At 56.0% G+C, this 23,855-nt stretch overlaps 1 protein-coding gene across 2 annotated transcripts; it reads left to right on the top strand.

The window, feature by feature from the left end:
* The first annotated feature begins 863 nt into the window (after window positions 1–863).
* On the top strand, window positions 864–23,790 carry PLEKHM1 (pleckstrin homology and RUN domain containing M1). 2 transcript variants are annotated; one of them, XM_065650838.1, is made up of 14 exons: window positions 864–959; window positions 1,814–2,212; window positions 2,745–2,904; window positions 6,495–6,583; window positions 8,116–8,363; window positions 10,180–10,767; window positions 11,925–12,285; window positions 14,755–14,995; window positions 15,696–16,595; window positions 18,768–18,913; window positions 19,797–19,990; window positions 20,410–20,473; window positions 21,050–21,207; window positions 22,983–23,790. In XM_065650838.1, exons 4-14 carry the CDS (start codon window positions 6,542–6,544, stop codon window positions 23,110–23,112), a joined length of 3,072 nt encoding a protein of 1,023 aa, XP_065506910.1. In that variant the 5' UTR covers window positions 864–959; window positions 1,814–2,212; window positions 2,745–2,904; window positions 6,495–6,541; the 3' UTR covers window positions 23,113–23,790. The 2 variants fall into 2 exon arrangements, with proteins under 2 accessions (XP_065506910.1, XP_065506911.1); XM_065650839.1 differs by lacking the exon at window positions 2,745–2,904.
* The last annotated feature ends 65 nt before the right edge of the window (window positions 23,791–23,855 follow it).

Here is a 23,855-nt window from a genome sequence, read left to right as displayed (position 1 = left end):
ATGTGCACACACGTGCTTTCATGTGTAAATGTGTGGCTTTATGTGTGCATGTGTCTATGTATGCACGGGGCAGATGGGTGCACATGTATGTCCATGTGTGTGCATGTGTCTATGTGTGCACAGGGGCACACGTGTGCATGCATGTGTGCACGTGCATGCACGTGTCCATGCGTGCACATGCACGACCGCATGTCAATGATTGCAGATGTATTTGCATGTGTGTGCAGGTGCACGTTTGTGCACGTGTGTATTCATGTGCATGTGTGTGCCTGCACGTGTGCCTGTGCATTACCACGTCTCCATGTGTATGCACGTGTTTCCATGTGTGTGCTTATGTGTGCACATGGATGTATGTGCGTGTGCATGTGTGTCCATGCATGCACGTGTCCATGCCTGCACATGCATGACTGCATGTGAGTGTGTGCGCATGCGCTTCCATGTGTGTGCACATGCACATTTGTGCACGTGTGTCCATGTGCATGTGTGTGCATGCACGTGTGCACGTGCATTACCGCATGTGTCCATGTGTGTGCATGTGTGTCTATGCATGCACATGCCCATGCATGCACATGCCCATGCATGCACATGCACGGCTGCCTGTGAATGTGTGCAGATGTACTTGTATGTTTGTGCACGAGTGTCCATGCACATGAACATGTGCATTACCGCATGTGTGCACGTGTTTCCACGTGTGTCCTTGTGCGCGCACGTGGATGTATGTGCAAGTGTGTGCGTGTGCACACGTGCACGTGCGCGCTTGTGCAAGATTGTGCACGTGTTTACGGGCACGTGCACACACGCGCGCGGCGCTTCCCGCCCCCTTGGCCCCGCCCCGCTGCCCGGGGTGGGCGTGGCCACTCGGCCCCGCCCCGCTGCGCGCTGACGTCAGGAGGGGCGGGGCGTGCGCGCTCCCGGCAAGGCCGGCACTTCCGGGTTCCCCGAGCGGAGGCGCGGAGCCGGTGAGCGGGGGGGGGGACAGGGGGACACGGGGGGGCGGGGTCGGAGGGCACGGACAGGGGGTGCTGGGGGGTGTTGGGGTGCTGGGGGCGGTCAGAAAGGGGGTGCGGGGGGTGCGAGAGGGTGGGGGGGCGTCAAACAGGGGGTGCGGGGGGGGGGTTCATGGGGTGCAAGGGGGGGGTGCAGATGAGGTGATGGGGGCGTCAGAAAGGCGGGGCAGGGGGTGCAGGGTGACGGGGGGCCAAGGGGTGCAGGGTGGGGGGCCCATGGGGTGCTGGGCTTCGTGGGGTGCAGATGGGGTGCGGGGTGATGGGGGGGCCAGGAAGGGGGGGCAAACGGCGGGTGCAGGTTGACTGGGGAGTCAGGGGGTGCAGGGTGGGGGGGTCCATGGGCTACTGGGTGATGCGGTTCATGGGGTGCACACGCGGGGTGCAGGGTGCTGTAAACAAGGGGTGCCCCCCCCCGCACCCCAAATAAGGGCTCTGCCTGCACCGCCCAGCGAGGAGGGGGGGCCAGGGGCTTGTCCATCCCCACCCAAACCCCCCCAGATCTGCCGCTGTGACCCCCACACTGCCCCAGCGCTGCCCTTGGCCTTGACGCTCCCCACGCTGGGGGTCAGACCCGCTCCCTCCCATGGGGGGGTCACAGGTGTCTGGTCCTCAATCCACCCCCCCCGCTGCCAACATCCCAGCACACGCAGGATCTTTACAATTTTCTCCAGTTTTTCGGGTGTTATTTTCCCTATAAATGACATTTTCTCGCTTAAAACGAGCGGTTCCAAACAAGCCCTGGGAAATTTTTGTGTCCGGCGGAAAACAGAGTTTAAAAAGCCAATTTCTTGTTGTCTTAATTCCAGCGACCCCCAGTTCCTCCCGTGGATGGATGTGTCACCTGGCCTGTGTCACCCGGCCACCGAGTCACCCTGGAACCTCCAGCGCTGGGAATCCGAAGTGACACCAAATTCAGGAGTGTAAATACGGGATCATTTTGCCGCACGCACTGGGGGTTTCACAACTTTGCCCTTGAACGGTGGATCCATCGGCTGCGACGCCGGGAAAAACCAACCGCGGCTTCACCTGTGAACTGCAGCTTGGTGCAGGAACAGGCAACAGGCTGAAAGAAATTCTCATTTTTTGAGTGTTTAAGAAACAATTGGGCCGTCGAGGGCAGCGCTGGGAGCTCGGTGGCTCCTGGGCCTCCTGTTCGGGCAGGAGCTGGAGGGTTTCAGTGGCGACTCATCTCCATCCAGCAGCAGGTTTGTCAGCGGAGACGAGGTTCTCAGTGACACGGGTTAGCGCCAGCATTGGGTTACGGTTGGACTCGACCTTGAGGGTGTTTTCCAACCAAAATGATTCTATGAGGACGTTTCCGCAGGGAAGAGGGTGGCGCGTTGTCCCTCTCCCTTACACAATGATCCCCATCCCTTACGCGATGCCCATGAGAAGTATTTCCTAATCATCTTATTGCCAAATTATACTTGCTGAAAGGGGTTTTATCCTGCAGTGAGGCCGTGCCAGCTGCTTTTTTGACTCCCCAGCTGCCTCCTCTTGAGCTTGGCTTGTGTTTTAAGCCTGGCTGGGTGCTCACGGGTTGTCCCCACACCGGCCCTCAGACACACGGTCCCGTCACAGCCCCGTGTCCCCGCAGTGACGGGTGCAGCCCTCGTGCTTGGAAAATGACGGGCTCCGCGTCCTGGCCTTGAGTCACCCACTCGCGCCGCCGTCCCAGGCTGTTGTTTTCCACCCCCGAAGTGCCGGCGCTCAAGCTGCTGTTTATTTATAACTCAGGGAGCGTCGCTGGTTTGAGAGACCCAAGAGCCGAGCGCCGGGACGGGGTCTGTGCCTCTCGAGGCTCGATTCGAACAAGCTGTTCCCAAAGAGCTGGGCTGTTCCACGGCAGTTTGGTAAATAAACAGCTCAGCTCTCGCACCAGTGACTCTCTTCCTCGGTAGGTTTAACCGCGCCAACTCACTGGCTGGTTTTCTTTCTCACTTGTTTTATTTTCTTTGTTTTACTCTGTTGCGCTCTGCCTGCATCGCCCCCAGGGCGCTGAATGCTGGGAAATGATGTGGGTTTGGTATTTTAGGTTGGTTTTTTTTTTCTGCTGTCGATGTGCTTTGCTCTGTGTTTGCACATCCATCCTGTCTCTTATCCTTTCAAGATGACAAGGAACAGCTGTGATTTTCCAGGATCTGCCCCTCTGATTCCTTCTGGAGCCGCCTCACCTGGCACCAGCACTGCTGGTCCCGTTTCCCCGTGTTTCACCCAAGATTTGTGTTCGGTGAAACCCACCTCGGAGCCAGTTTGTCGCACTCACTATTCAGGAAAATGCTGTCCCAGCAGAAGCGCTGCTGGGGCAAACTGGTTGGACTGGTCTCGGTGGGAGCAGAGAGTCCCGTGGCAAAGGTGGTGGGTGCCCTTGGCGTCTCACCCTCCGGCGATGCTGGTTTTTGGGGGAATTCCGCTGATTTAGTAAAACCTGGTCGAGGTCTTTGCAAAAACACCGCTGTCACCTTTTTGACCGGCTTGGGGACACTGAGGTGACCGACACTGAGCGCACGGGCTGTGGGTAAAGTCCTGGAGCTGGAATACCCACCCTGAAATGCCACCATGTACCCACAGCATTTCTCCCACCCTTGGGTCTCTGTCCCCAGCTCCTGCACCCCAAATTTGTCCTGGGTGGGATGTGCTGCTTGTTTTGGTGTGTGTGGAGGAGGCAACAGGGAAAGGGACAGAGCCCCGAGGAGCCTGATGCTGCCTGAACCTGGCCAGAGATGGGGACTGTGCTCCTGTCCCTTAAGTGTCCCCTTGCTCCCCCAAGACCCCCAGCAGCACCTCGAGCCTTTGAGCCAGAGGTTCACGACCCTGTAATGCGCTCCCCCATTTCTGTGTTGCAACCTGGAGGGAGGAAATCTTATGACAAGTCGGGGGAAACCAGTTTCCTTTGCTGTGAAATGGTCTGTGAACTCTGGAAACGCTCAGGATCGATCCAGGGGTTGTCTCCAAAGAGCTCTTGACCTGCCGTGCCGAGCAGGGACGTGCACGGGATGCTCCGGGTCGCTCCAGGTTTAGGATGCTCTGGATTCAGGCTGCTCTGGGTCTGGGATGCTCCAGATTTCAGATGCTCCAGGTTTAGGCTGTTCTGGGTCTGGGATGTTCCAGGTTTAGGCTGCTCTGGGTCTGGGATACTCCAGATTTGGGATGCTCTGGGTTTAGGCTGCTTCAGGTCTGGTATGCTCTAGATTTGGGATGCTCCAGGTCTGGGATCTTCCAGATTCAGGCTGCTCCGGGTCTGCGATGTTCAAGATTTGGGCTGCTCCAGGTTTAGACTGGTTCAGGTCTGGGCTCTTCTGGATTTGGGATGCTCTGGGTTTAGGCTGTTCCAGGTTTAGGCTGGTTCAGATTTGGGATGCTCTGGATTTGGGCTGCTCTGGGTTTCAGCTGCTCTGGATTCAGGCTGCTCTGGGTCTGGGATGTTCCAGATTTGGGATGCTCTGGGTCTGGGATGTTCCAGATTTGGGCTGTTCCAGGTTTAGGCTGGTTCAGATTTGGGATGCTCTGGATTTGGGCTGCTCTGGGTTTCAGCTGCTCTGGGTCTGGGATGTTCCAGATTTGGGCTGTTCCAGGTTTAGGCTGGTTCAGATTTGGGATGCTCTGGATTTGGGCTGCTCTGGGTTTCAGCTGCTCTGGATTCAGGCTGCTCTGGGTCTGGGATGTTCCAGATTTGGGATGGTCTGGGTTTAGGCTGCTCTGGGTCTGGGATGTTCTAGATTTGGGATGATCTGGGTTTAGGCTGGTTCAGGCCTGGGATGTTCCAGATTCAGGCTGCTCCAGGTCTGGGCTGCTCTGGATTTGGGCCACCGTTGCCTTCCAGACTGGTTGTGGATGTGTAGGAGCTGATCTGCAAACCGTGTTCTGCCGGCTTGTGGTGCAGGGAGAGGGGCAGATTGAGGCCGTCAGCTCCGCTTGGGGGGAATCTGTGCCATTTTAGTGATGTCTTGGAAATAAAATCTGAAGTATCGATGCCACACCAAGCCCCTTGTCTGCCATGGCCGTCCCCAAACTCTGGGCTCTGTCCTTCTCCGCGTGGGTGGCAAAGCCACAACAAGGGTTTCCAGCTCAAGGGAATAAATTTCTTTTCCAACCTCTCACATCCTGAGGAAGCTTTAGGGCGGCAGCTGGTGCTGGAGCGTCTCTCAGACCCTTTTCAGCCCCAGGACACGATGTGTTTGAGCCGCACGACCGACGTTTTGCTGACAGCCACGTGCTTTGCTGACAGAGCCTCCGGGTACAGCTGGGTTTGGGCAGACAGCTCCGAAGAACAGGGCAGGAGGCCAGAAGTCAGAAGCCAAAGGTCTGTTGTTGTCTGCAAAATGTTGTCATGGCCGTGATGACCCCGGCAAAGCTGCCGCTGCCCCTTCGGCTCCGGTTCTACCGGGGTTTCCCAGCATGAGGATGCTTCTCACTCTCTGAACTGCCTGAAAGGAGCTTGGAGTCAGGGGGGGTCGGGCTCTGCTCCCCAGGAACAAGCACCAGGACCAGAGGAAACGGCCTCAAGTTGCACCAGGGGAGGTTGAGGTTGGATCTGGGGAACAATTTCTTCCCCAAAGGGCTGTGGGGCATTGGAACAGGCTGCCCAGGGCAGTGCTGGAGTCACCATCCCTGGAGGGGTTGGACAGACGGACATGAGGTTCTCAGGGACATGTGGCAGTGGTGGGGGGTGGGTAATGGTTGGACTTGATGGTCTTGAGGGTCTTTTCCAACCAAAATGGTTCTATGACATGGATTTTTCTCCCTCCCACCAAAAGCAGCTGCACCAGAGCAGCTCTGTGGTCCCAGACCTGGGGTTCATCCTCCGCTGAATGGAGCAACTGGAAACCTGATGGAGAACCTGTGTCCTTGGTTTAGGTTGGACATGAGGAAAAGGTTCTTCACCCAGAGGGTGCTGGACACTGGAACAGGCTCCCCGAGGTGTCACGGCCCCAACCTGACGGTGTTCAAGAAGAGACTGGACAACATCCTCAGACACACGGTGTGACCTGTGTGATGTCCTGTGCAGGGACAGGAGTTGGACTCCATGATCCCTGTGGGTGCCATTCATGCAGTTTTGGATGCTGTCGCTCGGGTTCACTGGCCAAACCTGCACGTTTGGTTGCCCGTGCTGGCGCTGGGCGTTGCAGGTGACAATGGGCACAGAAGCAACACAGTCCTGGCTCTGCGAGCATCGCCACTGGTGCAACCAGCCCGGCGTCTCGCCCGGGGCTAGGGCTGCCTGCGGGCAGCTCGCAAGGCTTAATTACACCCTCTCGCAAGGCTTAATTACTCCCTCTCGGTCTCTTGGCCACGCTCTGTTTTGCCTGAAACTCTCCCGGTCCCCACAAGCGCCGCACGTCGTGTCGCGCCGGGCTCGGTCCCGGCGTGAACCGGCCCGTGAGCTCTTGCACAACGTCTCAGTGCAGGATCCGCGACGCCGGGTGCTCCTCTGGCGCTTGGGAACCAAACGGGTGCTCAGACCTGCTCCTGCTCCTTGTCCCACAGGTGATATGTGAAGGCAGCGCCCGACGCGGGGAGCGGCGGCAGCCGAGATGCATTCGAGCCACGCCGGTGACCCCAAGGAAGCCATCCAGGTGAGCGAGACACCCCCAAATAGCTCCAGTTACCCCCCAGTGCTGCTCCAGTTACCAATGGGGACGTGGCAGGACTCGACAGCGCTGCCAGCTGGGATGGGGATGGTTTAAATGGTTCTGGCAAAGAGGATCCATGATGCGTGGGGAGGATTAAAGTAAACGGGGTGACCCTGAGTTAAATCCCACCAGACTTTACCGTGGGCTTTGTCCCTCGTGGCCAAACCCTGCGTGGGGCGTTGAACCCCAGTACCAGGTGAAGGATCATTCCTGCTCAGTATTTGTGCTTTTTTTGCCAGTTTTGGGAGTCTAAACATGTTTAACAAGCCGAGTTCAAACCTAGCGCTTCAAGCTGCGTGTTTTAATTCATCCCACGGCAGAATGAATTCACGCGTGACAGATAAAATCGTTTGCGCTCTTTAATCCTGTTCGCCCACCCTTGCTGCTTGTGCCAGCGGATCCACGGGGAAATCAACTTCTGCTGCAAGGAATGTCCCCAAATATAGGCAGACACGTCCCCAAATACAGGCAGGGACAAAGTACACACACCTCTGGCTCTTGTCCTTGAACCTGAAAAAAATGATGCTGAAAAAGATATTCTGAGCTGGAAATTTAACCTGGGTTTGAGTCGAAATCTGCCCCATCCCAGTAGCAGCGACTGGTGCTGTTCAGCGTTTGCCTCAAGCGCTGCGGGATTGCAACCGAAACATGAATTGTTTGAGGGGTTCCCGGCAGAATTTGCAGCATTTGCTAAACGCCTCCTGGGAAGTGCAACTTTCATTTTAAATCAGGTTTGATTGAGACATCCGGGCTCAGCTGTGGTAGAAAAAAAACCCACTCCACCAACGTAAAATTGTTAAATTCACTGAATTTGCTCCTTTCGCTGGTGTGAGAAAGAGGGAGACAAAGGTGCCGGAGGGGAAAATTCCCGTGTTCCAGCTCCAAAGCAGCAGCTACACCCCAAATGTCCGTCCAAAACCACCTTTTTTGGGGGACGGCTCATCCCAGCAGCGCCGGTGGGTTAACAGACGAGCGAGATCGATGACTTTGATTTCTGCCGTGGGACTCGTTAGTGGATCACACGCTGCTCGGCCTAATCTGCATGAGTTCAAGTGGAATCGCAGCCCTAATTACATGTTACCTCCTTTCAGATCCTCATTTCTCACCCGCGCTTATTTAATCCTATTTTTTCCCCTCATTTCTGTGTCTCCCTATCCTCTCCAGCGATTTGGTGTCTGCAGAGGAAGCACCGCGTGCTCTAAAGGTGCCCCCAGCAAGCTGGTGGGCTCTGAAACACACACTAAAATTGCGTAAATAACTTATTTTTAAATAAAAAAAGCAGCCAGGTGAACTGGGATGCCCAGAATGTGAGTCCCCGGCTTGACCAGTTCAGCCCGTGGATGACGCAGGAATCGCGCGGCGCTTCGCTCTGGACGAGCCTTGCGGTTTTTCGAGCCCTTTTCGGTGAAATCTTTCCTGCTATTTATATTTCTATGTATTTTTAATAACCCAAGCGTGTACCTCCTGCCTTGCAGCTGATCAAGAAGCAGCTGGTGCGGGCCGTCAAGGCGCTGCAGAAGCGGTACGCGAGCTCCGACGCCGCGGTCACCAGCGACGACGGGGACGCCAACGCGCTGTGCAGCGCCCTGGAAGCCGCTCTCGTGCACGGGCTGAAGGCGAAGCACGTCAAGGCCGAGAGCGGTGGGAAAGGGAAGAAAACGGGGGGACGGGGACCTCTCCCCCAGCCGGTTTTCTGGGGGCTGCTGAAGAGCATCACCCATCGGTGAGTGGTCGGCCCTGCGTAAAAGGCGTTGGCGTGTGCAGATTTATCCCCTTGTTGGCGCAAAAGCCGCAGAATTCAGGGAATTGTAGAATCATAGAATCGTTTTGGTTGGAAAGGACCTTTAAGAACATCGAGTCCAACCGTTCCCCCAGCCCTGGCACTGCCCCATGTCCCTGAGAACCTCATCTCCGTCTGTCCAACCCCTCCAGGGATGGTGACTCCAGCACTGCCCTGGGCAGCCTGTTCCAATGCCCCACAGCCCTTTGGGGAAGAAATTGTTCCCCAGATCCAACTTCAACCTCCCCTGGCGCAACTTGAGGCCGTTTCCTCTGGTCCTGGCACTTGTTCCTGGGGAGCAGAGCCCGACCCCCCCTGGCTCCAAGCTCCTTTCAGGCAGTGAGAGATACCAGATAGATATCAGATAGATTAGATATTGGATAGATACATAGATAGATGGATAGATACATAGATAACAGCTCGATCAGATAGCAATAGATATCAGACAGGAATGGTGACCAGGACGATGGCTGGATGGAAAGATAATTCATCCTGTGTGCGAGGGGTCAGGTGCCGCTTAGGTGTAAACCAATGTCTCCAAACCATTAAGGAATAAAATGCTGCAGCTGGCTTAGGGTACAGCCCTTTTTTATTTATTTTTGGGTGTATATGAGGATTCCGTGTCCTCCCGGTGACCACACTGCCCTATGGCAGCGGTGGCTTTGCTCTCTCTCTCCTGACCTGGGGATTCTTTGCCTCAGTTTCCCCATGTCCCAACCAGGATGAGCATCATCACTACAAGCTTTGCGGAGGTCTCGCCTGGGTAAGAATCATTATTTGTTGGGGATTTTCTGCGCTGCTCCCCAAGCAGAGTCCTCCCGCGCTAAATAACAACCCCTCACAAACAGTTTTGAAAACCAGCTCCATCACCGACTCTTCAATTATGAAAGAGCGGATGAAAATAACTCCTTCACGTGCTACAGGGGATATTTTTATGCCCTTTGAAGGTTTTTTTTCTTCTGGTTTGAGAGACAGATTAAAAAAAAGTTAACAAAACTTTGACTCTGTTTTTTGTAGCGTCTGCGGTGCTGGGTCCAGGGAGGATTAGGAAGCGTGGGGTCGCTCTTGGATTTTGGGGCAGAATGGTTGCAATCAGGAAGCTGAGACTTCTTGAGGAGCTCAACCTCACCCCATCTTTTTGGTTTGGGGCTGCCGCAGCAGTTTTCACTGTGTTTTGGCTGATTTTAAAACGTGAAGCGAGGATTTAACCACACATTTGTCACCAAGGAGCATCCAGCCCGAGCATGTCCCCGTGTGGGGACAGCGGGAATTTCCCCCTCTGTGTCCTTGGTCCAGGGTGAGCGATGCCTGGGACATCAGAGAGAAAATCAGAGAATTGTTTTGGTTGGAAAAGACCTTGAAGATCATCCAGTCCAACCATAACCCAGCACCACCAAGTCCTCCACTAAACCAGGTCCCCAAGAACCTGGTTGGAAAAGCCCCTCAAGCTCATGGAGTCCAACCATTCCCCCACCCCTGGCACTGCCCCATGTCCCTGAGAACCTCATCTACACCTCCAGCCAGAGAGACCAGACAACCAGTGGTCATTACCCATATATTTAGCTTTGGGGCATTCAGGAGCTCTTTTTTCTCCATGAGAAACCACATTTTCCATGGAGAAGAGACATTTTCCACAGCTATTTTTCACCCAACTCCTAAACTCCCCGCGGCACTTCATGATGGAACATCCGCCCCTGTGATGGACCGAAAATGGAGCCGCTCATATCCTATTCTGTTATTTTTTTATTTTTTCCCCCAGAAATACCGTCTCGGAGCTGGAGCAGCTCATCTTTATCAACACGGACGTGGGGCGGTGCCGAGCGTGGCTGCGGCTGGCGCTGAACGATGGGCTGGTGGAGTGTTACCTAAAGCTGCTGCTGCAGGACCGGGCTCGCCTGCCCGAGTATTACCAGGCGACCGCTCTGCTCTTGGACGCCGAAGAGTGCGAGTTCCTCCTCAGCTACCTGCAGGGCTTAACGTCCTTAACCTTCCAGCTTTCCTACAAATCGGCCGTGTTGAACGAGTGGACGGTCACCCCGCTGTCCCTGTCGGGTCTGTGTCCCGTTTGGGAGCAGCCGGAGCCCCCGGCGTCCGAACCGCGCAGGAAAGCGTCGCTGGGTTCCGCGTCCCAGTCGTCGGAGTCGGACGAGGTCGAGATCCGACCCTCTGCTCTCCCCATCGGCAGAGCCGGCGGCAAAGCCAAGCTCACGGCATCCTCGCTGAGCCTCAACACCACCAGTTCGTCCCAGCTCTCCTCCAGTTTGGGCTCTGACAGCGTCCCCCCGCATCCCTGCGACTCCGACCTGGGCACGGCCACCAACGTGGACCTGGACAGGTCGCTGCAAGAGTGAGTCTTTTCCCACATCTCCGTTTCAAAGGGGTTTCTAACCCTCTCATGGCCTCTTTTTTTATTTTCTCTCTATGACTAGGAAGGTTTTCTTCCCATTTTTTCTTTAATAAGCTGGGTTTTTTTCCCCTGAAACGCGGCACACTGGGACTCTGCTGCCACAACAAATGAGCTCCTGGCCACTGAAATGCGTGTCCGTCCTCTTTACTGGGGCAAACATGTCAAAAAAATGCTGCTCCCCGCTCTCAGGAATGTCACATCTCCCTGGCATACGCTGGGGGATGCTCCGGGGCTTTCTGCAGAGGGACAGAAATGAGTTTGGTCACAGGAAAAGGTTGTAATTTGCAGCTTCGGCGGATAATTTAGAGCAGGGAGGTCGTTAGTTTGTCATCCCTGTGATTTATTTCTGCCGAACACCCAGCGCAAAGGTTTCCAGTGGGTTATATAAGCTCTGAGTAATCGGTAAATATTTTCCCTGCCACCTTTTAAGTCTGGCTCTGAAGGAGCCTGACCTGGGGGTGCTGGCGGAGGCACCTTCTTCCCAATAAGGGTCTTCAAGAGGGTTTAGAGCTGCGGTTTGATCCTCCCCATCGATAACGTTGTCACCTCCTTCTGGGATTTTGCATCTTAAAACAATCCTGGAAGAACCCGCCTTGATGGGATTAAACTCATGACGGAAAGACGTCGTTTTGAATTTTAATCTTGGGTTTAGTTCAGCCTCACCAGGGCATGGGAACAGCATCTGGTCTGGCCGGGTTCCGCTAATAATTGCTCATTAACAGGCATGAAAACATTGGAAATTTGGCACAGGGTCCGTGGCTGGATGTGTGTCCAGGGGCTGGGGGGAGCTCCCAGCGCCTTCCCTGCGTTAGGAGCAAATTAAACCCCATTTACATGCATAATTAGGAAACTCATCCTTTGCAGGCAGGCTCCTTGCCCGCAGTGGGGTCGGCTGCTGCGCAGGGCACAAATCACACGATTTTCTGCTTGTCGCAGGGATTTTTGCAGCTGCAAGGCGCTGCCAGCCCGCAGGAGACACACAGCGGCACCGAGCCTCTTTTTGGGTGGTTATAATTGGCAATAACTGGGTTGTTTTGGTTTTTGATAGGTTCTGCTTAACGTAGCTGCGTTCAAACGGATCGCTTTTCTGTTTCCAGGGTGTTGTCTGAGTTCAGCAAAGCCAAACCGAGCCTGGATGTCCCGGAGGGAGAGCAGGTGCAAAATGTGCTGGGCTGCTCCCCACGGCCACCCGTCTGCCCCCCAGCACCAGCCCCCGCAGCTCCTCCTCAGCACCCGCCTCCCGACACCGCTCAGACGGGTGACACGGTGACAACCAGCGAAGGGGACGGGGACGCAGCACCGCAAGGCAGCGGCACAGCCGGGGTTTCGGCCCCACGGCGCAGCGCTCCTGGCAGGGGAGAGAGAGACAGAGGTGGCACAGCCGGCACCGGCGAGGGGAGCCCGGGGGTGCGCAGCCCCACGGCCGAATATCTCCTGTCCCCGCTGCTGGGGTGTCCGGTGGGTGCTGCAGCTCGAGCGTTGTCGGCACTGGGGAGGCCAAACCGTGAATCCTGGGGGCAGTTCTGGCCCCTCACGCCAAGAAAGGCGTTGAGGTGCTGGAGCGAGTTGAGAGAAGGGAACGGAGCTGGTGAGGGGCTGGAGCACAAGGGTGATGGGAGCGGCTGAGGGAGCTGGGGGTTCAGCTGGAGAACAGGAGCTGAGGGGAGACCTTCTGATCTCTGACCTGCCTGAAAGGAGCTTGGAGCCAGGGGGGGTCGGGCTCTGCTCCCCAGGAACAAGCGCCAGGACCAGAGGAAACGGCCTCAAGTTGCACCAGGGGAGGCTGAGGTTGGATCTGGGGAACAATTTCTTCCCCCAAGGGCTGTGGGGCATTGGAACAGGCTGCCCAGGGCAGTGCTGGAGTCACCATCCCTGGAGGGGTTGGACAGACGGACATGAGGTTCTCAGGACATGGGGCAGTGCCAGGGCTGGGGAACGGTTGGACTCGATGATCCTGAGCACCTCTTCCAACCAAACTGCTTTGATTATTCTATGATCTCTGTTTTTATGCTTCCTGACCATCAGATCTAATAGAAAAGGAAAATAAAGCTGGTGACAGCTTCTGAGCAGGCACCAGTTTCTCCAAACTCAGCAAGTTGAGTGTAAGTGCTGCTCCCCACTCCACTCACTTTCCTGGACCCTCTGGAGCTGTGTCCATGCAGCGACCCTTTGAGAAATTGGGTCAAAGTCAATATTTTCCTGGTGAAGAGGCACCAAGGCTTTTGAAACCCCAGCTGACATGCCAGGTGTTCCTCACCAAGAGCCGCAGCAACAGGAAGGTTTTGGTTTTGTTAACAATATCCGGCGAGCGATGAGCTCTTGCACAAATCTGACTTTAGGCTGTGTGCAAACCGATGAAACGACCTGAGAGTCGCGACTTTTCTTTGTTCGTGGTCCGTGTGAGAGGACGGAAAAGTGTTGACTGGTTGAGAAACAAGAGTTTTCCAAGGGAAAAATATTCCCAGGGCAGGATGGCATTCCCTGGCGCTTAGGCCAGCTTAAACAGCAGCGGATTTCCCCTCCTGCCGACGAGGAGATAATCCACCTGCTTTCGCTTTTAGGAAACTCTTTGACCAGCCCTGTCTTCTGCCTAATTTATTACTGACTTTTCCATCTTGGTTCCCATCCTGGTTCCCATCGTTTCCATCCTGGTGAGCTCAGGATATCCTTCGTACCCCACTAAGCTGTTTCTCTTTTTGCTCCCTGCTCCTTTCAGCTCCCAGTTATCCCGCTTCCGTTGCTTCCTCGTGGCACTGGGCCAGTTTGACCTAATCTATGTATAACATACGGTGTCAACAGGAAATTCCCCCCCTGTGCTTTTGCATGACTCACAGAGCGACCTGCATTCCTGGGCTGGGAGCTGTAAGCCACCCGTGAGCCTCTGGTCATGGCTCTTCTGCTGTCATTTCGCTTGTTGTTCACAATAAAAGGCTCCGGGGAAGCAGGGGAGGGTGGTGGAGAGGGGGGACGCAGCCCTGGAAGGATGCGCTGGGTCTGGGGGAGCTGCTCCCTTTTGCTGAGCTGGGCCGTGTTTTGCTCCCAGTGTTTGTTCGAGGACCTTGTCCCAGATCTTCGCCCTGTTCTTGTTGCCAGAAAAACTCCTGGGGTGGTTAGCAGCCGTGTTTGCTTTTGGCTTAACGAGCTTTCTTCTGCTTGTGGGTCTCATCCCTTCCTGATATAGGGAGACAAATATTTTCTTGGCCTTTTTGGCTGTATAGATCAGGCCTGGTGTTTGTAGCATCTCCTCGTAAGCCACAGGTCCCTGTTTCATCCCAGACATCTCCTCCGAACCTCTTCTTGTGTCTGTTCTTCCTGGAATAAGGTGTTGCTGCTCTGGATGAGCTCGTACCCTTCCCCAGGCTCTGTCAGAAAAACTTCATGGACCAAAGATCTTGTGTGTGGTTACTACGGGGCACGTGCTCTCCCTCTGAGCCCCTCAATGATTTTAGGGGGAGAGAGCTGGTCAGGTTTGGAATTTAGAATCATATTGGGTCATTTTGGTTGGAAAAGACCCTCAAGATCATTGAGTACAAGTATAACCCAGCCCTGGCACTGCCCCGTGTCCCTGAGAACCTCATGTCCGTCTGTCCAACCCCTCCAGGGATGGTGACTCCAGCACTGCCCTGGGCAGCCTGTTCCAATGCCCCACAGCCCTTTGGGGAAGAAATTGTTCCCCAGATCCAACCTCAACCTCCCCTGGCGCAACTTGAGGCCGTTTCCTCTGGTCCTGGCGCTTGTTCCTGGGGAGCAGAGCCCGACCCCAGTCCCCCAGAGCATTCCCTGCTGGGAGGGACCAGGGGACATCAACATGGGGACATCCAGAGTCACCACCTGGGATTCTGCCCCTGTGGAGGGGCCATCACTGAACACCACAGGGTGTTCAATAAATTCAATAACCTATATATTTGTTATTCTTCTTTTTAACAGAAAAGAAAGAGCTGGATCTCTGAAGATGATTTCTACAGACCTTCTCTGGGAGATGGCAGCGAACGCACGGCCACCGTCAACGGCTTCGGGCCGGAGGGGGCTGGCGAGGGGCTGGCCCCGGGACTCATCAGCGCCCTGGATTTGGAAAGGCTGTCGGTGCCGTCCTCGGAGAGCGGGCAGCCCAAAATGTCACCGGAACGGGAACGAAAGGGCTTCAGCGTTGTGCATCGCCGGCAGATGGGTATGAGCTCTCCTGCTTTTGTTTGGCGTCTGCACTGGGTGGTGCTCAGCGGCTGGGAGGATGTTTTGGGCGATGGGTTGTTTGAAATTTTGGGTGATGGGCTGTTTGGGGTTTTGGGCGATGGGCTGTTTGGGGTTTTGGGCAATGGGCTGTTTGGGGTTTTGGGCGATGGGCTGTTTGGGGTTTTGGGTGATGGGCTGTTTGGGGTTTTGGGTGATGGGCTCTTTGGGGTTTTGGGTGATGGGCTCTTTGGGGTTTTGGGTGATGGGCTCTTTGGGATTTTGGGTGACGGGCTGTTTGGGGTTTTGGCTGTCTGGGCAGCAGCTGTTTGCCGTCGCTGTGTTGGTGGCAGCACAAAAAGCGGCACAAGGCAGCGGGGCCGCGTCCCTTGGTGTCACCGAGCCCACAGTGGTTTTGGTGGGAAGCATTTTAGGAGGAGATGAGGTTTGCTGGGGTGTCGCTGTCCCCGCATCAGTGTCCGCTCTGCGGGAAACGTTTCTTTTCTGCCATCCCACTCCATCTCAGCCTCAAAACCCAAACGCAGCTGGCCAGGTGATGGAGACCAAGGTCCTGCCCCATCCCACTGTCCACCAGGACCGGCTCGCAAAGCCACGATGCCTCTGGTTGCGCTGTTGGCTTTTCTTCCTCTACCAGCTCCTGCTTTTTCGGTGATACCGAGACATCTGCATTTTTACCCCAGGTCTGTCCAACCCCTTCCGCGGGCTCCTGAAGCTGGGCAGCTTGGAGCGCCGCGGAGCCATGGGGATCTGGAAGGAGTTTTCCTGCGAGCTGTCGCCCCTGGAGCTGCGGCTCTTTCTGGACCACGAGGATCGCATCTGCGTGGAGAGCTACTCCCTGCTGCGGTGCGAGTCGCTGGCGCTGACACACTCGGACGGCCGCTTCGAGCTGGTTTTCCTGGGGAAGAAGCTGTACCTGCGGGCTCCGTCGCGGGACGAGGCTGAGGACTGGCTGGACAGGATCCGCGAGGCGCTGCACAAGTGCCGCCCGCAGCTGGAGGAGGAGGAGTGGGAGACGCTGGAGTATCCAGAAGATGGTGGTGATGTCCAGAGTGACTCCACCGCTCTCCCCCAGTACAGCGACGCACCTGGGAATGGCTTGGACTGGGCTCCAACTCACGAACCGGAGCTGGACGCGATAAAAGAGGCTGTTCTGTACGTGGACGTAGACAAAACCTGGGTCCCTTTTGTTTTTTCGCTGTCTCTGGAAACTTTGAAGTGCTTTAAAGTCAGGAACAATGACAAAATTTTAAGCAACAGTTACGGTATAGAGACCATCCAGGACATCGTTCCGGACACGAGCCTCGGGGGACCCGCGTTCTTCAAGGTGATCACCTCCAAAGCCGTCCTGAAGCTGCAGGCGGAGAACGCGGCGGAGGCGGCTTCGTGGAGGGAGCTGGTCCGGGCGGTGCTCATGTCCTACCTGGAGAGCGCTGAGGAGGCCCTGACGCTGGGGGGCAGCTTGGACGGACAATCCCAGGTCGTCCTGAAGAACATCGTGAAGGAAAATGGCTTCTTGTTGCAATACCTGGTGGCCATCCCCGTGGAGAAGGGGCTGGACTCGCAGAGCTTCATCTGCGCAGGTATAGAGAATCATAGAATAGAATCATTAGAGTTGGAAAAGGCCCTTAAGATGAGTCCAACCGTTCCCCCAACCCCATCACAGCCCCATGTCCCTGAGAACCTCATGTCCGTCTGTCCAACCCCTCCAGGGATGGTGACTCCAGCACTGCCCTGGGCAGCCTGTTCCAATGCCCACAGCCCTTTGGGGAAGAAATTGTTCCCCAGATCCAACCTCAACCTCCCCTGGCGCAACTTGAGGCCGTTTCCTCTGCTCCTGGCGCTTGTTCCTGGGGAGCAGAGCCCGACCCCCCCTGGCTCCAAGCTCCTTTCAGGCAGGTCAGAGATCAGAAGGTCTCCCCTCAGCTCCTGTTCTCCAGCTGAACCCCCAGCTCCCTCAGCCGCTCCCATCACACTTGTGCTCCAGCCCCTCACCAGCTCCGTTCCCTTCTCTCAACTCGCTCCAGCACCTCAAGGCCTTTCTTGGCGTGAGGGGCCCAGAACTGCCCCCAGGATCCGCGCTTTGGCCTCCCCAGAGCCCAGCACAGGACGGTCACTGCCCTGGGCCTGCTGGCCACACCAGTGCTGGCACCAGCCAGGATCCTGTGGCCTCTTGGCCCCCTGGGCCCACGCTGGCTCATGTTCAGCCGCTGTCACCAACACCCCCAGGTCCTTTTCCAGCCGCTCTTCCCCAAGCCTGGAGCGTTCATGGGGTTGTTGTGACCCAAGCACAGGGCCCAGCACTTGGCTTGTCCAAAACCCCAGGAGGACGGTGTCGCATTCCTTCAGCTTAACGAGGTGACATCCAATTAACGAGACGCCCTGAGTCCCGCCAGCCCATTGCAGACCAGTTGTTTCCCCATCCTAAACCCCTTGGTGGGGCTTCACCTCCCAAATCAGCATCTTTGGGGGGGTCTCTGTGCACGGGGCGAGTCCCCCCACACCAAATCCCCATCCTACCCCAGCACTGGTCCAACTGGGCCACTACCAGGCTCCAGTTTAAGATACTTATGGCATAAACAGCTGGATCTTGGCTTGAAGGCCAAGAGGGACGTTGGATGGACCATCCTGCAGCCCCAACCTGCAGGATAACGCGGTCAATGGCCAACGCTGGTTTTCCGGTAGCGCAGCACACAGGCGAGTATCGCAATGGGTGTGACGAGCTGATTTTGCAAAACGTTCGTTTCGCCTTCCCCCGACGCCTCTCGGCACGCGGGGCGACGCTGGTTTAAATACAACAGTGCTTGCTGACCTCCGTGCAAGTTATAATTTGCTCTTTATAAGTTAATTAAACTTCACATTTCTCTCCTACTTCAATTATATTTCTTGTACCCTCCAGCAGGTTTATTATTTTATCTCTCTTCTTTTTTTTTTTTATACCTGTTTTTTTCCGCTCTGTTTGGGCTCTGTCCTGCGTCTTCCACCCGCCAACAAATGGAAGCAACAAACCAAAAAGACAAATTCCCAGTTTTTACTTGTAGTTTTTCTTCGGGGGCTGCCTCCCTGCTTTCACCTCTCTCCCAGCCTGAAACAGGAGAAGTTTCCTTATGTGTCAGGGCATAATGAGCAATAAAAGCTTTTTTAATTATTCAGAGAGCAACTCTTGACCTTGATGAATATTTTTGGGGATGCACTCCAGCTATCCCAAAGGCCAAAGGATGGGATGGCAAAGCCGAGCTGGTTCCTCCTGGGTTACCCATCGCTATAATAAAGGATTTTTTTGGCTTAATCCATCCTGACTTCATCCCTTGCAGATGTTGTTTTGGTGCTCTGTGTCATCAGCAGGAAAAAAATAAGGCTGAGTGAAGGGAAAATGGGGAAAATCTACAGGAGGAGGTGATGGGGCAGGCAGGTGGAATTTAAGTTCTTCTCTAAACCACTGAGATGTTTCCAGAATTCACTTTTTCTAAAAAAAAACCCACAAACAACTGAACCACTTGGTGGATTAAAGTGGGTTCAGGGATAATCCAGATTTTTTTATGGAGGAAAAAATGAAGTGGCTCCTGTTGGTCCATCGTGGCCTTAAACCCACAGGGAAGGGGCTTGGGGCCTCTCACCAAATGTCCTGCAAGTGCATTAACTGATCTCAAATACTTCCAAAAACTTCTTTTTCCATTCCTCCCTCCCAAAAGCTTTCCCCCCCTGTCCTGACGGTGCCAGGTCCCCTCTCATCACCTCCTCCCTGCTCCCCGCAGGCTGCTCCAGGCAGATCGGCTTCTCCTTCGGCAAAGCCAAGCTCTGCGCCTTCTCCGGCCTCTACTACTGCGACAGCTGCCACCGGGACGAGGAGACGGTGATTCCCTCGCGCCTCATCCACAACTGGGACCTGGCAAAACGAGGGGTGAGTCTGGGCAGGGAGACGCTCCTGCATCTGCCTTGCGCTTCCTGAACGTCCATCTGGACGTTTCCACCGTTGTCAGAGGTGGAGGTGTCATAGAATCACAGGACAGTTTGTGTTGAAGGGCCCTTCCCAGCTGCCCCAGTGCCCCCCCTGCCATGAGCAGGGACATCTGCACCAGCTCAGGTTGCTCAGAGCCCCGTCCAGCCTGGCCTGGGATGTCTCCAGGGATGGTTCAGCCACCACCTCTCTGGCCAACCTGGGCCAGGCTCTCACCACCCGCAGGGCCAACAATTCCTTCCTCATGTCCAGCCTGAACCTCCCTCCTTTAGTTTCAAACCATCACCCCTTGTCCTGTCGCAACAGGCCCTGCTCAAAAGTCTGTCCCAATATTTCTTATCAGCCCCTTTTAAGCCCAGAAAGGCTGCACTAAGGTCTCCCCGGAGCTTCTCTTCTCCAGCTGAACACCCCAACTCTCCCAGCCTGTCCTCCCAGCAGAGCTGGTCCAGCCTCGGGTCATTTCTGGGGCTCCTCTGGCCCCTCTCCAGCAGGTCCGTGTCTGTCCCGACTCCAGAGCTCGATGCTGGGGATGCAGCCCAGGTCGACATTCTGAGCTGCAAGCGCATGTTGCCGGATGATGTCCAGCTTTTCACTCCCCATCACCCCCAAATCCTTCCCCGCAGGGCTGCTCTCCATCCCTCCATCCCCAGCCTGGATTGAAACCAGGCATTGCTCCAACCCACGTGCAGGACCTTGCGCTTGGCCTCGTTGAACCCCATGGGGTTCACATTCACTTCTCGAGCTTCTCCAGCTCTCTCCGTCCACCCCACACCTCCCTCCGAGCCTCTCTGGGTCTGTGCCCACCTCTCGCCTCTCCCCGCCCCAGGTTTGCCGGCAGGCTTTGAAATTCCTCACCCAGATCCGTAACCAGCCCCTGATCGACCTGAAGCTGGTCAACGAGAGCCTCTACGACCACGTGGAGAGGATGGGACGGATCCGCCGGAGCAGGGAACAGCTGAAGCTGCTGGGAGATTATCTCGTCATGTGCCGCAGCGGCGCCCTGAAGGAGCTGAGCAAGCGGTGAGGTCCCTCTCGGGGTGACGTGACCCTTGTGCCCCCCTGTTTGCACCCCGATGGTCCCCTGGTCCCCCTCACGCTCGCCTTAGGAGCAGGGAGCGGTGCTGCCAAGGTGTAGGCTGGTTTTTAGCTCCATGTCATCTGCTGTTTGAGATGTGGCTCAGGAAACACCTTCCTGCCTGAGGAGCTTCTGGCTGGACAGGAAACACCTGGGAAAATAGATGAGAAATTTATTATTTTCTTTTTTCCCCCCTTTGAAATGCTCTCGCACCGTTTCCACCGGCAGGATTTGGGATATGCGACACGATGCGAAAATCAAGTTTGCACTGATTTTCTTCATCATCCAGGCTCCTCCTGGCTCCGCAGCGGTTGGAGATGTGGTGGAAATCGTCAAGCGCCTTCCTCTCTGTGCTTCTTTGCAGGCTTGATCACAGGCACTACCTCCTGGAGTGTCCCCACAAGTACAGCGTCGCTGATCTGAGGCAGGTGAGAGCTTTTTGTGGGGTTTTGCTGACGAAAACATCCCAGTTTCTGTCTGGGAAGACGCCACGTCGAGTGTGGCACTTCCTCAGCAGAAGGTTTCAAACAGTTTTGTTTTCATTTCTCCTTGCGCCCGTCCATCACGTGCACTCTGCAATCTTGCACATCGGCTTAAAAGCAAATATTTCCCTTTATTTTAATTTACCCAAATAATTGGCATAGGCCTATACCCTCTGAGAATGATGGAGATCATGCAAGATAAATTTTCCCCTCGACTTAAGCCAGGAGTGCTGCTAATTTATCTCTGTACAAACTCTTTACCTATTACAAATAACATTGGAGGTGATGGATGGCTGGATTTCACCTCGACTCCAGATCCAGGAGCCCCGTCCCAGCAGGTTGTGGGTGCTGGTGCTCTCTGGGGTCCCATTGTGACCCAGACACATGGTTTGTGGGTGGTTTTTGGAGGACAACCTTGACTTCATGCAGCAGCACGAAGAGCGGGCGTAACGTGGATTTTACACGGTGCAAACCCGTCAGGAGACGGCTCGGCGCCTGCCTGACATCCCTCTAACCCCGCAGATCGCCGACGGCGTCTTTGAGACCTTCCTGCAGTCCCTGCTCCAGTTCGCGTCCCACCACGTCTACAACTGCGACCTCTGCACCCAGCGAGGCTTCATCTGCCAGATCTGCAACAGCAGCGACATCATTTTTCCCTTCGAGTTCGACACCACCGCCAGGTGAGCGACAGCTCCGTCACGTCCTGCTGCTGTGATGTCACCAAGCGAGGTGGCTTTGCACCGTGACCATGACCTTGCTGTCAGCCCATCCCCCTGTGCTGGGCACTGGGGAGGCCAAACCTCGAATCCTGGGGGCAGTTTTGGGCCCCTCACGCCAAGAAAGGCCTTGAGGTGCTGGAGCGAGTTGAGAGAAGGGAACGGAGCTGGTGAGGGGCTGGAGCACAAGTGTGATGGGAGCGGCTGAGGGAGCTGGGGGTTCAGCTGGAGAACAGGAGCTGAGGGGAGACCTTCTGATCTCTGACCTGCCTGAAAGGAGCTTGGAGCCAGGGGGTGTCGGGCTCTGCTCCCCAGGAACAAGCGCCAGGAGCAGAGGAAACGGCCTCAAGTTGCGCCAGGGGAGGTTGAGGTTGGATCTGGGGAACAAATTCTTCCCCAAAGGGCTGTGGGGCATTGGAAGAGGCTGCCCAGGGCAGTGCTGGAGTCACCATCCCTGGAGGGGTTGGACAGACGGACATGAGGTTCTCAGGGACATGGGGCAGTGCCAGGGCTGGGGGAACGGTTGGACTCGGTGATCTTGAGGGGCTTTTCCAACCAAAACGATTCTGTGATTCTGTGTCACGGTCCCTTCCCGGCACACTGCTGGGCGTTTCTCCACTCCCCTCTCCGCTCATCCTGTGGAAAATTAAGGTATTGGGTGATATTCACACATGGATTGTGCCCCAGGTTATTTGCACTTAAGGGCATTTTAAGAAATCACGCAGCTGACCCGCTGGCATGTGGCTGGGCTGCATTTGCTGCCTCCGGCGAGGTGGGGGCTCATGACCGGGTGGGGGGAAAAAAATGAGCTGGGCCTTGGTAGGACGGACTTTTCTCCTGTTGACTCACCATAAGCCGTGCCCGCCCGTTGCAGCGCGGGTGTCTCCTCCCCGCCGGCCCCGCGCCAGGGATCGGTTCTGCCTGTTTACATTCCTGCGGCGCTGAGCCAGAGCTGGGAGGTCTCGGCTGGGTGCCGACTCGAAGGCAACGCCATCCCACCCACCCGTCCCCTTCCCGATGTCCCCGTGCGGTGTCCCTGCCACGTGCGGGGTCTCAAGGGGGGTCTCAAGGCAAGCGGAGGGTCCTGAGCTGCATCCCGGCCCCGCCGGCGATGACTCCCCCCCGTTTGGTGTCTCAGCTTTGCTTTGCTCTCACGCTGCCGCTGCTCTGCGAGGTGCAAACCTCAAAGCTCTCCCTCTTTCCTCTGCGAAACGCCGGCAGCTGCCGCAGGGCTCCTTCCGGAGCTGCTGCTCTGCTCTGAGCTGGCTGGAGGGGGAGGTTTTGCTCGAGTAGTTACTGCTGCTGCGAGCAAGGTTTGGCTTAGAATCATCAAACCGTTTGTTGAAGGGCCCTTCCCAGCTCCCCCAGTGCCCCCCCTGCCATGAGCAGGGACATCTGCACCAGCTCAGGTTGCTCAGAGCCCCGTCCAGCCTGGCCTGGGATGTCTCCAGGGATGGTTCAGCCACCACCTCTCTGGCCAACCTGGGCCAGGCTCTCACCACCCTCAGGGCAACAATTCCTGCCCCATGTCCAGCCTGACTTGAGCCGACTCTCACTGGGGCCCCGGCTCTTTACTCAGCGAGCATTGGAGGAAACAAAGACAAGGAAATGTCCCCAGGTCTGGTTTGGTGGGGAGAAGTTCATTCTCTTCGCTCTGATGTTACCAACAGGGTGGGGTGTTTTATTTGATTTTTTTAAATTTTTTTTTTTTTTTTTTTTTTTGCCTTGGTTTCTTCTAGGTGCAGCGAATGCAAAACCGTCTTCCACCGGGACTGCCACGCCGGCGCCAAGTCGTGTCCCCGCTGCGAGCGCCGGCGCAGGTACCAGCGGAGGCTGGAGGTGGAGGCCAGCGCCGAGCCGGGCCTGTAGCAGCCAGGGACTGACCTTGACCCTGACCTTGACACCGACCTTCGCTTCTCGTCTGAGGGGAAGGTGCCGGCGGGAGGTGCCGAGACCCCCCTTGCACAGGGGCTGATCCTGCGCCTGGCCCCAGGGACGGGGTGCTGGGGGATGCGGTGTGGGTGCCCCTGCCCCTCCATGGGTGCCCCTGTCCCACCCAGGGACCCTCTGCCCAGCAAGAGGGGGCTGGAAGGGTCTGTCCCCCCACTCACACTAACCCAGTACCGCTGGGGATGCTCCCAGTCGCCCTCCCAGTGGAAACCCAGCGGGTGTGAATCAGGATTTCTAGTCAGGGGCGTGGATAACTGACACTGATTAAAGCTCTAGTTTTTTAGGACGTTTGCTACTGAAAAAAGGTATTTTTTTATGTGGGGGTTTTGCACAAGGTGGCCTGCTCCGGGCGGGAGGTGACGGCAGCCGCACAGGGAGGGGACAAAGTGACATTTGTGCCTTTAGGGACCTTGTGTGCCCCGGGGGGACCCGAGCACCCCCTGCTCGGAGAGTCCACCCGTCACCGTGGCCTCTGGGAAGAGAGGGGAGAGACGCACCAGGCTGCGCCTCCCCACCTGCTGCTTTTAGTCCTCAGAAGAAATTTTATTTTCCTTTCACCCTTTCCCATGCAAAAAAATAATTAAAGTTGATTTAATGACAAGCCAAGCCGTCTTCAGGGTTTGTTTCTCTGCATCGGGTGCTGAGTTGCAGGTCCAGCCTGA

Source organism: Caloenas nicobarica, chromosome 24 (genome assembly GCF_036013445.1).
Source record: "Caloenas nicobarica isolate bCalNic1 chromosome 24, bCalNic1.hap1, whole genome shotgun sequence".
NCBI classification, from domain to species: Eukaryota; Metazoa; Chordata; class Aves; order Columbiformes; family Columbidae; genus Caloenas; species Caloenas nicobarica.
Note: the sequence above shows the minus strand (reverse complement) of the source record. Positions and strands in the feature narration are given on the sequence as shown.

Coding starts and splice junctions, on each gene's coding strand:
- PLEKHM1 (XM_065650839.1), top strand. CDS start 6,542: ATGCATTCGAGCCACGCCGGTGACCCCAAGGAAGCCATCCAG. Junction 16,596..18,767: donor GCAGAGCTTCATCTGCGCAG/GTATAGAGAATC, acceptor TGCTCCCCGCAG/GCTGCTCCAGGCAGATCGGC. Junction 18,914..19,796: donor GGGACCTGGCAAAACGAGGG/GTGAGTCTGGGC, acceptor TCCCCGCCCCAG/GTTTGCCGGCAGGCTTTGAA.